This window comes from Triturus cristatus, chromosome 2_1 (assembly GCF_964204655.1).
Source record: "Triturus cristatus chromosome 2_1, aTriCri1.1, whole genome shotgun sequence".
Lineage (NCBI taxonomy): Eukaryota > Metazoa > Chordata > Amphibia > Caudata > Salamandridae > Triturus > Triturus cristatus.
The window spans coordinates 85,589,679-85,602,704 of NC_140581.1; the positions used below are offsets into that span (position 1 = coordinate 85,589,679).

At 49.2% G+C, this 13,026-nt stretch overlaps 1 protein-coding gene across 1 annotated transcript in view; it reads left to right on the forward strand.

The window, feature by feature from the left end:
- Window positions 1-3,533: 3,533 nt before the first annotated feature.
- Window positions 3,534-13,026, forward strand: part of LOC146863799 (extracellular calcium-sensing receptor-like) — a 55,237-nt gene continuing 45,744 nt past the window's right edge. The window contains exon 1 of the mRNA XM_085628110.1: window positions 3,534-3,712. Within this exon, the coding sequence (XP_085484236.1) occupies window positions 3,647-3,712 (66 nt within the window). The 5' untranslated portion in view covers window positions 3,534-3,646. The remainder of the gene's footprint in view (window positions 3,713-13,026) is intronic.

Consider the following 13,026-nt stretch of genomic DNA (forward strand, 5'->3'; position numbering starts at 1 on the left):
TTGTTGCTGATATGCCCCTACACTTTTCTCTAAAAAAGTCTTCGTATCGGAACTTGTTCTAAATGCTCGCAATGCGTTATTGTTCTGTATCAGTTTTTAGAGTTTTTATTACCACAATCGACACGTTCATGCAATGTCAGGGAGAGTGATAGCGGAAGTATTGTATAAGTGTGAAATTAAGATCACGATGTGAATACAATATTACTTTCCTGGAATATTTGCTAATTCTGGAACCTTCGCCATGCGTTCACATAATTCTATACACATTCCTAATGTTGTACCTTGGGCCTTAGGCCCACATACTGCACAAATGACAACACAGACACGCAGTAGTTAGGTGCTGGAACTGGCCCAGGGCACGTGCGCCCGGCCCCTTTTATTAACAGGGTCATCTGACAGGTGACACCTGTGGTGGGTGGGTGTACAGTGTCTTACATCAGCAGTGGAACACTAGAATGCGTCCGGCTGGATGCAACATCCCTCCCAAACTTTAATGAAAAACCAAACAGGAGTCCAACCTGTAATAAAACACAGAAATAACACAAAAGCACCAAGTGAGTCTATGCAGGCCGTCAGCCAGTCAGCGCTTGAGCCTCAGACCGCACGGTCGGGATGCCTTCAGTCGCTTTGGCGATGTTCTTTAGACCGGCCTGGTCTCGCGGTGTTGAAGTCTATATATAAACGTTCAGTGTTGATGCATCTGGAGCTGTGGTGAAATCCACTTTGGTGTCGGAGACGATCTCGGGGAGTGAGGCCTTCCTGTGGGGATTACGTGCTCGGTGACCCTCCTTACTCCTGACTGCTGAGCGACGCTTGACTTGCCTCCCACGCCTGGACTCCTCTGCCACTGGAGCCTCTTGGATGGCTTTTCTTGCTGGCTGTCATGGGACCGTGTGGACCGTGCGGGGCTTCGTGTGAGCCACGCAAAGGCGTCGCTGAGGAACTGCCGACGGATTCACAGCCAAGTCGCTCATGTAGCCTCCGAGGGTGGTGTCGTTGTCTGGGCATCCTCGCAGTCTGGACGAGGGTCCTGCGCCCTCCTCTGGCGATCTTGTGGGTGACCAGTCTTCAGCCGTGACCTTCGTGTTTCCTGCACCTGACGTGGAGCTGTGGCCGACACATCTCTCCTACTCAGACTCCTGTCGCATGGGAACTCCGTCGAGGCCCTTGTCCCCTGGACTGCCACGTGACCGCGTGGGCTGTGCGGGTCGTTGCGTAGGCCACACTTAGGGGTCGCTGCAGAACTCCCAACAGGGCCACGGCCAGGTCTTGTGTAGTCCACAAGGGCGGATCTTCCAATGGCCGGGTGTGTTCGACTTCGGCAGGCTGTAGGTTGACTGGGGTGCACAGACTGTTCCTGGATGATTCGCCTCGTTGCGCTCCGGTTGCTTGGGGCGTGTGTGGATTCACACGGGTGGTGCGATGCTCCTTGTTGATGATGCACCTGGGAGGTGGTAACAGGATGTTAGTTTTCTTCAGTGGGCAGACAGGCGGTGATTTTCCGTCGGGGTGACCTTAGGGAGTGAGAAGGATTTGAAGGACTTCGTGGCACCTCTCCGTTGACTTCAGGCAGGTGCATTGCGAGGTGTGGTGCTATAGATACCAAGCAGTCGGTGACAGGTGAGAGGACGGTCGAACTGCGAAGCGTGGGGCCAGGATGCAGATTGCGCTTGCTAGCGGCTTACGGTAGGTCCTCCCGCTAAGCTGTCTCCAGTGACGTCTCTGCACCCCGGTGGCTGGCTTGTGTGGATGAGAACCTTCCTCAGTCCTTGGTCCTGTTGCCCGTCTCTGTTCCATCTTGAGTGCCTGTGGTGGTTGTCTGCCCTGTGGCGTCATGACAGTATTCTGCCTCCTTTTCTTTTGCGGACCTTTTGCAGGCCTGTCCTCTCAGTAGGACTTGCATGTACCTCTTGGGGACTTCCAGTGGCACCATCCCCTCCTTAGGGGTTTCACGGTGTCCCTCTTCTCTTCGCTTGAAGCTTCGTGCTTGCGCCGTCTTGGCGGCTGCTCCTTCCGTTTTTTCCGGTGTGCTCGTCCGGACTGTTCACTCTGCGTGAAGGGCTCCTTGCTTGCTCTGCGCTGTGACGTCTGGTCACGTGTCGCTGTGCTGTAGGAGTGTCCGTTGCCGTGGCGGCCTGCCACGTGTGGTGTGCGACTCCTCTCTTGCCGTCTTGGCTCTCTGCCGACTCCGTCTTGAGGCAGTGCGAGGGAGGACACTGTGTTTCCTTCGGCCCACTGTGGGGCTTCACTGGGCGGTGGAGATGTAGGGGATCTCCCTACAGCAGTGCTTCTTCCTTGTGGCCGCCTGGCGGGTCAGCTTCTTCGTTGCAACCGTTTGGCTGGCCGGCTTCACTTTTGGCGCGTATCCGACTGCTCTCTTCATTTGCTTCACAGGAAGTGCTGGCTGTGCATTCTCTTCGGTCTGTCCTTCCTGGAACGGTAGCAGCTGTCCCTGTGCTGCTGTGCACTTGCTTAGTGCTGTGTTCTCTTCTTCAACCTCAGTGCAGTAGAGATGTGGTCGCTCTCTGTACTGCGTTCAGCAGTGCTTCTCTGTGGAGAGGTCCCTCTCTCCTGGGCACCTGCCCATGCTGTCAAATTCGCCAGTGCAGCCTTCTGGGGGTTAACAATCTCTCCCCTCAATGACAGGCAGCCAATAGGGTGTGTGGCACTCACTTCGAACAGTCTTTTGCGGTGGCTGCTTAGAGCGCAGTCTCTAGAGTACTGTGTAGTCTCTCTTGCTGGAATATACAGTCTGCTGCTATTTCCTCCTCACAGGACGTGCACACTGTCCCTTGTTAATTCAGTAGGCCCCTCTCACCTCATTTCCTTGCAGCACACACTTCTCACTCTGAAGCTGCGACAGCCCTGCTAATACCACTGCAAGCTTTTCGGGGTGTTTAGCTGGAACCTGATGTGGCAGCCCGGCCAAGACTTTGATGGGCCTGATCTACAGACCAATCTCGCTTTCGGACTCCCTGCCAACAGGTGGTTGTACATTTGCTCACCACTGTAGGGGGGCAGCAGCAAGTCTCTTTTACATATGCTAGCCCTGTAAGAGGGCTGCTCCGGCAGGTCACTACTGCTGGGTGTGCTGTGGCCCTTGGGCCACCAGGTGACACCGTGCGTGTTTGCAGAGAGGCCACTATAGCTTTCCTCGTGCTGCAGGGCAGTTAGGCACTCTCTCTTGTGCTGCTAGGCTGTTTGTTTGCTGGATGGGGCAGTGTTCAGGTAAATGGAGGGCTCTTTGCTGGCATTTGGTGCTCTTTGGCAGTTCCCTCCTCCAGTCGGGGTGCCGATTTTCACCACTGGGTGAGCAGCTCCTTTTCACCATACCGCTGTTTTTTTTTTGCTGAGCAAGGTCGGTTCAGAGCAGTCTCTCCATGCAGGCACTGAGCTTGTGTCAGTCATTCATTGTGAGCCACTGCGTGGAGCCGACTTGTGTGCCAAGTAACTTCCTTTTCTTTTTGATCATGCCCAAGGTGCAGTGTGGTGAAACGGCCACTGGGTGGCTCTGCAGAAGAAAACAGAGCGGCTAGGCAACTCTTCCCGATTGCTGCAGGCCTCGCTCGTCTCTCTCCGGCGCTGCAGGCATTGCGGGAGGCCGTGACAACTTGCATCACGCTGCGGGCCTCAGGGTGTACTGGAAATGCTGGTGTTCCTCACTGTGGGTGCCTCTAGCCAGCTCAAACCTCTCCGTGACAGATGGCAGCAGGTAGGGCAGAGAGGATGGACGGTGGGTGCGGCCAGTCAGCTTTCCTGGGCATCGCGGGCCTCACTTTTCAGGGCGGTAAATACTTGGGCGGGGGAAAGTATTCCGCGATGGCATGGTTCATTGGTTGTAGTCAAGTGACGCTGCGGCAGCTTCCTATTCTAAGCCGTTTTCATTGCCTCTCGGCGAGGCGCAGCGTCTGGTGGGGGATGCACAGCAAGCTGTCTCTTCTGGCCGGCTTAACATTGCTTCACCGTCTGGCCACCCCGTAACTACCACTCCTGGGTGCGGTACGAGAATGCTCGGTCGCGCGGCTGCCCTCACTCGCCACAGCAGCCTAGCCTAACGCTGCGGGCTTTACGACCTTGTGCTTGTAGCGGTGCTCTCAGGCGGGGGTCCACATGTGGTCGGCCGCATCTCACCTACGGACATGGCAGCAACAGTTGCGGACTTCCGGCGCAGCAGGTGCGGCTCCAGGCCGAGTTCGCTGTCAATGGCCGGACCAGCTTGCCTCTTCCTTGCCTCGCACGTGGGTGGGACGGCGCACAGTCACCAACACCAGTGGAGGCTAGGTCGCAGGTTAACGTTTGATTGAGCACAGTAACCTGATGGGTTCGCTGAGTGGCCATAGACGTACTCTGCCCAGGCTGGTTTGCCTTTGTGTCGTCAGGAGATGCGGGGATGCATTACGATCTGCTCACTCTTCCCCTCTGACCAACCATGAAACGGTCGGCGGCATGCACGCGGGAATCGACCCGCTCATCACCATTGTTGTACCTTGGGCCTTAGGCCCACATACTGCACACATGACAACACAGACACGCAGTAGTTAGGTGCTGGAACTGGCCCAGGGCACGTGCCCGGCCCCTTTTATTAACAGGGTCACCTGACAGGTGACACCTGTGGTGGGTGGGTGTACAGTGTCTTACATCAGCAGCGGAACACTAGAATGCGTCCGGCTGGATGCAACACCTAACAGCCTTACAGAGGACTTTTCGAAGATGTGGCCTGACGGGCAGAGCTGCCGACTCTGACGCTCAGGAACCAGGTTCGAGTCTGGGTGTCGGCACAACATTCTGGGTGAATCACTTAATCTTCCGTGCCCACCAAAAATGAATGTGTCCTTGTGTAATGTAACTGGTGCTCATGTTAAGGGCTGCAATTCCTTCGGATCTAGTTTGCTATATAAAAGTGCGAAAGAAGAAATCCCAGTGTAAGCCTCGCCAGACGGGAATCTGGTCATAACGCATCATTACCTGCTAGAGCATGAGTTGACTCTTTGGGGCCATCTGTTGTGAGATCTAAACAGACTCCCCCATATTAAGCGCTATGTGAAACGTGGATGCCAACGAAATGTGGCACTTTAATGCCTCCTCATGTTTCACCAATTGGTGGACTGATCCAGGCAACTTTTGAACTTCGGTGGAGGGGGGAGGATTTACATGGGATGTGTGATATTTTGGGAGCTTTTGTGCAAGTAATTCTGCTCGTCTGTTGCTGCAGCTCAGATGAAAACAAACCATCAAAAATTCATGACGCTGGTGACGTCAGCTGTTGTGCAACCAAATGTCACTTATTGAAAATGAAAAGGGAGTGGCGGCTGGGTTTATTGATTGTGCTGCTGTGACTCTTCATGGCTGGGATGCGTGACAGCCAAGGCGGAAGGATCTTGTCAAAATTAAAATTCGGACATCATCATCGCTTCCTATTATAGACATCATTTCTTTTTTACAGCAACACACTATTATATCATGCCACTATGGCTAAACAAGCCCTTAAAGACATGCAGGATTCAGGGTGGTGGTGATAGGGTGGGAGTTCACCTTGTGTGAAACTAGACATGTGTAGGCATGTCAGAAAGTTTTATGGAAGTATACCAAAAAGTGATAGATGGAATGCTTGAATTAATCTCAGCCACTGGTAATCACTCTGGGCAGCATCCCAGTCCATTGTTATTTTGCCTACTGTGCCACCTCAGTTTGGACCCAGCTATATGCAAATCAGTCTTGATCCTGCTCCAATAAGAACAGCCCAGCCTGAACTGCCAGGCTCTCCCTGCAGTGGAACACAAGCAGCCCAGGAACGGTTTCACCCTAATCAGGGCCCATCAGCCAGGTATAGCTTATGCTGTCAATGTAACATCATCGAATACCTACTGTTTTTGAAGTTAGTATATGATGTGTTTTCCTTCACATACCATCATTTGCCAACCCATTAAAAGGTTGGCATAGAAGAGGGTAAATCTGACACCCATCACAGGCCCTATGTATGCACATAGATCATTATTATACTGTATAGTTTCTAATATCAAATTGCTATGCACTTATAATTTCCTGCTATATTGGTAAATCACCTTGTTTTGCTGAAGCATACCAACTGTATTAAACTTGTTTTTGGGCCATTTAAATTCTAGCAATTTCAGCATCAAATATACTAGAACCACTGCATCTGCGACTTTGGCAAGACAAAAGGTCAAGGTAGCAAAGCTTTGTCTGTCACTGGTTAGGGAAATCTCATTAGATTTGCCCCCTACATGCAAATAGTTGAAGCTGCAGAATAATAATATTTGAGTTTATTTTGGAAAATATGGTGTACATCAATTTGTGCTTTGTCAATGGCTGAACTGAGGATTTGATAACTAGTGATTTTCTGCCCTCTTAATAATGCTTACTGAGGGGTAGTGAGATCTAAACTGCACAAGATTTAGTGGTTAGAAAAATCCAAGATCAAATTATCACATTTATATGCATCAAGGGAAAAACAGCCACCACCCAACGCTGTTAGCTTACGATTGCAAACAATTGTAAAAGTTCAAACAAATGTTAATTCCCTGAGCAAGGTTCAGAAGTATATGTCTCTATATTAGTTGATAGGAATTTTCAAGCACAAGTACATATAAGGAAATGATATCCGAGCTTCATCCACAATCTTTATTTTCAGGTTCTGTCGTTTTTCTTGGAAGACTTGTTTAAACAAGAACTCTGTTTTCAAAGCATTCAGTCTTTTCAGATTCTGTCGTATTTCTAGAATGACTTGTTTAAACATAAACTCTCTTCTCAATTCGTACAACCTCAAAACATACAGCCAACAAGTGTTTTGTCTAAGGCAATATTTTTCAAAAGACTTCCTCAGGGCTCAAGCGGTAACTAACGAAGATAATCCTATAAAAAAATCTTCATAAAGTCATAATCCAAAAGTGACGCTTTCTATTTATAAAAATCCAATTCAGAGTTAACAATATATGTAATGCCTAGCCCATAGAAAATTCCTCGTTATTAGCTGACTCCTGACCTCCAAATTCGAGGCAGAAGGTTCCAATGCGTCCTGCCACACAGTATCGATGGCGTTAATAATGCTCTTGTAAAACCTTAAACACAAAAAGTTCTCTTTGGTGCGCTTCTCGTAGTTATGCGCAAATCTCAATGATAGTGCGCGTAATCCCCTTCAACTGTTTTTTGCCAGATTATTCGCTCAAGAATCACAGGAAGCAGCTCAGTAAAGAATCTCTTATGGCAAATTTAATGTTACTCGTTCACAAATCTTCAAATGTATTTATTCGCTATGTTAGCTATTTCCATGCTTACGTACAGGTATCTGCAAAAAGAACAATTGATGCACAGAATGCAGAACAATGTTTATACATTCACCCCAGTACAGAGATCTGGGCCTACATCCATCGTTTTTTTGCTCACCATGCCATTCCAGTTTGGACCCAGCCATATGCAAATCAGTCTTGACCCTGCGCCCAATGGGAACTGTTCAGCCCAAACTGCCAGGCCAGGTCCTCTCTGGACTGGAAACAAGCATCATAAGACCAGTTTCAGGCTTTCAGCCCTCATCAGCCAGGATAGCTTGACTTATCCTATGTCTTATCTCATCATTGGTCTGTATGCTGGTATTTGAAGTTCCAAGAAATACCACCTACATTTTCTGTTGATGAGTCAGTTACTCAGAACTCAGTGTATTTAATTTTTCTATCATGTAAAGTTCCTTAGTTTCTTGTTAATATCATCCCCTTGTAGTGGTAATTTTACTTGTTCTTCAGTTTAGAAATCAGTTCACTTAGGAGATGGAGAACCAGAGAAGTGTCACATGATGACTCATTATGTGCTAAAGCATATACATTCTATTTCTTCTTACATGTAAAATAAAGGATATTGATAAAACCATTTAGAAATTACACTTAAATCACACTGTGATTTTCTGTAGCCAAGGCTTTAAGAGGCCGGCTCCATTCAGGTCTCAGACACAGTAATATTTATACAAGCATTGAAAATGCAATAGGTCTCGCCTTTGAATAAGTTAAAGCCATTTGCTTTGCTAATGGTATTCTATAGCATAGCAAATGGCTTTAACTTAATGAAAGGTGAGACCTATTTCATTTTTAATGCCTGTTTGTTCTTGAGTCCATATGAGTGCGGTTGTCTTGGTGGACCACCAGAGGGCAGTCTTATGCAACCGTAGAGATGCTTCGCGGGTGCCAAGTGCCGCATTCCTGGCATACCAACAAGATTCCAGAAACGCACACCATGGAGCCTTGACCTTATGTAAGCCCAAAGGCAGCCTGGAGCTTGACATCCAGAAGATGGGTCTGTAAGAGGGAGTTTCCCTACAGAAGAATTGCTTCAGCGCTAAGACCGTGACACTGGCCGAGGCAGGTCTGATTTAAATCACTAGGGAAACCATATACTTTTTGGCACCACAGGGACCATCCCAGAATGCAGCCTCTATATATACATATTGGGTGATTGGTCCCTTTTATTAGATAATGACTCACCCTATTTTGCTTGGTCCCCTAGCACTACATCACTATAATTCGGCCTGGGTGGAGTTCACAGAGTTCTACTTCGCGAAACTCCACGAAGTGGCAGAAAAACTCCACTGCCATTTGGAAGTTCCGCAAGCAGAGTAGTATGTTAAGTTACAATGCTGGCACTGATTTAAAGCGTCTGGAGAGTGTCCCACGCTCTAAAATCAGTGCAAATGGCACTACCCATCATGCAAGAGGGCGCTGCTGCTTTCTGCGGGCCGAGTAGAGTATTTACCCAAGCGGCAGTTTCCTTAACGCGAGCTGCAGATTTCTCAATGTGAGAGGTTGCGACCTGCTGCGGCCACTCACGTTCAAAGAGCTCGCCATGAGGAGGTCGAGTGAGCATCTTTTCTCTCGAGAGCGCTTGCCAACTTACCATTGGTGAGCCACGCAAGAGAAAAAACTTTGCTCAGCATCACTTTGAGGAGTTTTGAGGAATTTTGTGCCCTGCACAGAGCAGGCAAAACTCTGTGAACTCCTCCAGCGGAACAGAATTCTTAGTGCCCCCTAAGCTATAATGCAGGCTTCTAGCAGTAGAGGAGGAATCCTTCTCATTTCTAACGCTGGCTGATGAGTTCTGTGATGCCTGTATGCCTCAATCTAAAATGCGCTCACTTCTGCCCTGGAGCCACTTGAGCAAAAAATGAATAAGCTGACACAGGTGCGCCATGAACCCCTTGGGTCCCCAGGTGATCACCCGTCCAAGCACTTAGTGCCTAATAGACCCAATGAACAGGAGATTGACATGGACACATTTGAACCCCTTAGGAAGGCATTTCTCCACCCTAACCCTCAGTTTGCAGACACAGATCTTACTTCTTTGTCCCTGGAGACTCCAGACCCCTTAGGGGAGGACGAGGACTCACATGGTGAGTTCAATGTCGACAGGTACTTCCTGGTCATGGCATCTAAAAAGGGATGACACTTCTCACCATAAGTCCAGCCTTGGGGTAGAGCTGACCCCAGAACTCAATGCTCACATGGCCAGCTTTTGGCTAAGTTCCAGCGGGATCCCAAGAAGGGCATTAAGTATTCCTGGTGGTCATGCCAGGACAAGATGCTGGATATCACAAGACCCCTGACCAAGATCCTGGACATGGTGGAGGATGCCAAACAGTCAGGGTCCCTGATATCTCCAGCTGTCTTGTCCGGCTGTGTGCAGCACTTAGTCATATTTCTTGGAAACAGAACTGCGCTCTGTCATTAGAACAACATCGCTCATTGTTTATCAAGGTCGACCACAAATTCAGAGACTTAGCAACATCAGAGGCGGATTTTTTGGGTGAGCCTTTTATTAAAGAGCTGAGGAGGTTTGTCGCTACCTTTAATTCTCTAGCAAAGGTGCAAACCTTCATTAAAATGATTTTTTCTCAGCAAAGGCTTTAGGAGGGGCACGACGTGCTTGTCCGGCCACTTCCTTATTTATCCTCCCCAGAGAGGTCAAGGCTCCCCTGCAGGACAATGGCAGGATGAGGTGGGGCAAAATGAGCACTCTCTTTTCTTCCCAACTGAGAGCGGGAGGGTCGTTGGCGCAGTATCTAGAGAACTGCAAGGCTTTGACAGCCAATGCCAGGGTACTACAAGAAGTACAGGGGTTCACGATGGAGTTCATGGACAACTCTGTTCAAGTTTCAAGACTCCAACCCCTTTGCTTTTCCCAAGAAGACTCAGCTCTCATAGAAAAAGAGATTAGGGATCTGTTACACAAAGGGGGAATCACTCCTACAGTACTACACACCAGGAGCTTCGTGAGCAACCTGGTCTTGGTGGAAAAACGGGATGGAGGATATTGAACTGTCATAAGCGTTTGGGAGTTCAACGATTAGTTGATTTACCGCCACTTCCAGATGGTAGGCATCTATCTGCTGTGCGATCTTCTGATACCGGGTGATTGGTTTGCGAGACTGGATCTCAAGGACGTCTATTTTACAGTCCCAATCTTTCCTCCACATCACAGATTTCTGCAGTTTGTGTGGAACCATCATGTATTCGAATTCCTAATTCTAATATTCGGTTTGTCTTTGGCACAGTGGTGCTTTACCAAGGTACTCAAACTGGTGGTGGAGCTACTTTGCAGCCAGGGCATGTGTCCGATAGTATATCTAGATAATATGCTCTTGATGAACCAGTGTCCTTGAGCTTTGATGGACCAACTACAGATAGCAGTGGATCTGTTGGAACACCTGGGGTTCATGATAAACGAGAGGCCTTGTTTGCCCTAGCAATACGCATGAAGTTCCTGTGCTTCTTCATAGATGCCATGGAGTCTACTTTGTGTCTGCCGGCCAAGAAGATGGCAAAGATTCGGAAAATCTCAGTGTTATACTTGGCTTTTTCAGCAGGTTTACCCAAAGACGTTTTGCTTTTTGGCCTCCTGTTTTTGACCAAGTTTTTGTTGATTTTAGGACGCTGGGCACATTACCACTGCTATTCAGTGCTAAAGTGCATATACTCTCTATGTAAATTGTGTTTATTGATTTGTGTTTCCATGATCGGCTAATTTGATTTACTACTAAGTCCATAGTATAGTGCACTGTGTGTACCCAGGGCCTGTAAATCAAATGCTGCTAGTGGGCCTGCAGCACTGATTGCTCCACCCACACAGGCAGCCTTTCAAAGGTGTCTCAGACCTGCCACTCGAGTGTCTGCACACAGTTTTTAATGCAATGTTGACCTGGCAAGTGCACCCACTTGCTAGGCCCAAACCTTACCTTTTCTTACATGCAAGGCATTCCTCAGATAGGTCCGAGGTAACACCATAGGCAGGGCACAGTGTATGTGAAAGGTAGGAAATGTAGTGGTGTGTTTTACATGATCAGATAGTGAAAGACTGTGTATTTCGTTTTTCACTATTGCAAGGTTATCTGTCCCCTAGGCTGACTTGGGAGTTGCTTTGTAACATCTTACGAGCATCACTTTCCATTGAGACAAGATAGAGAAATGGAATTTAGGCTTCCTGAACTCAGGATTTAAATAAATACATATTTTATTAAAGAAGATTTTGAGGTTGTGTGTTTGAAAATACCACAGTATTATCTTGTCCAACCATCTCCTTGCCTCTACCTGTTGTGCATTAATTGTGTGGGTTTTAGACTGACAGGGGCGGGCATGTGCTTTCACACTAGACAGACACCACGGGGATGAGGTGTGTCCTGCCTTTCCTGGGTGACTCATAAACAGGCTGAATTAACCTGGCTGCATTTAGAGTAGTGATGGCAGTTTTTGCTTGCACCTGAATGGACTGTGCCTGTCTTCCATAATGCTGTCTCCAGCCCCTGGAGTGAGACTGGCCTGTGCCAGGCGGGACTGGATTATGTATACCAGTAGAACTTTGTTTGTGCGAACTTCAAAGGGAAATGTGGTATAAATGTTGGGACACTGGCCCCAGAACTTTAGATTACTGCTGGCCTAAGAAACCTGCCAGGAAGAAGAGCTGTAAGAGCTGTGTGGAGAGACTACCACTTTGCTATGTGCTTTGCTTGGTTGACCTGCGGTTGCAGCTTCTGTCTTGGGCATGGAAGGGACTGTACTGTACTTTCTGCATTCTAAGTATCTCCAAGGGCGTGTTGAAGAGCTTGTCTCCTGTTGGAAGTCTCAGGGAAATCAAAGGCTTCAACATTTTCTGGGTCAACAACACCGCTGCCGGCTCTGTGACCTGAAGGCACCGCAGAGGGCACCACCTTACTTCTAATCTTAACCCCTAGTCTCACTGCTGATGCCGTCCGACGCTGCCACCGAGCCTCTGCTTGCACCACGACCTGTGGCACTGCAGTTCGCACTGCCTCACTTCACACTGCCGCCTGATATCCCTGACGACGACGCAACATTGTCACCGACGTGCCTGCCTGCACTGTTACCGGCGATCACTGCTCATGGAGAATATGGAGCACCGTCCCATTTTGCACCGTAGCCCTGGTCTCAACAACGCCGCCACTCCAAGCTGACATTGACGCCACTGCCTGCACCGTGGTTTGGGGACACCGCTCGTAAGTTATTCAATGCACCGTCCCAACCCACACCGCAGCCTTGGCCCACCGACGCCGACGCCATAGGCTCCCGATCATCAACCGATGCTGCTGCCTGCACTGCGACCTGTGGTCCTTGCACACCACTTTGCCCCATCTCACACTGCAGTCTGGGTCTACCCTAGTCAGCGCTTCAGCAATGACAACACCGCTGCCTTCACCGTGACCTGGCAGCACCGCAGCAAGCACCACCCCACTTTTTATCGCAGCTCTGGTCTCACAGATGCTACTAGACCACTGTCACAGAGCTGCTGCCTGCACTGCGACCTGAGGGCACCGCGCGTCGTGCCACTCTGCTCTTTTTCACACTGCAGCCCCGACGCTCCTGACTTCAAACTCAAGGATTTCAGCCTACAACACATGTGACTTTGATGGCTAGATGACTCCTGCACCGACTCCGGAAACCGACGCCGCTCCTCCGGAGCTCACCACAAGTTACGACGCCCTTTTACGGGCCCATGATGCCACTGTTGGCCAGAACT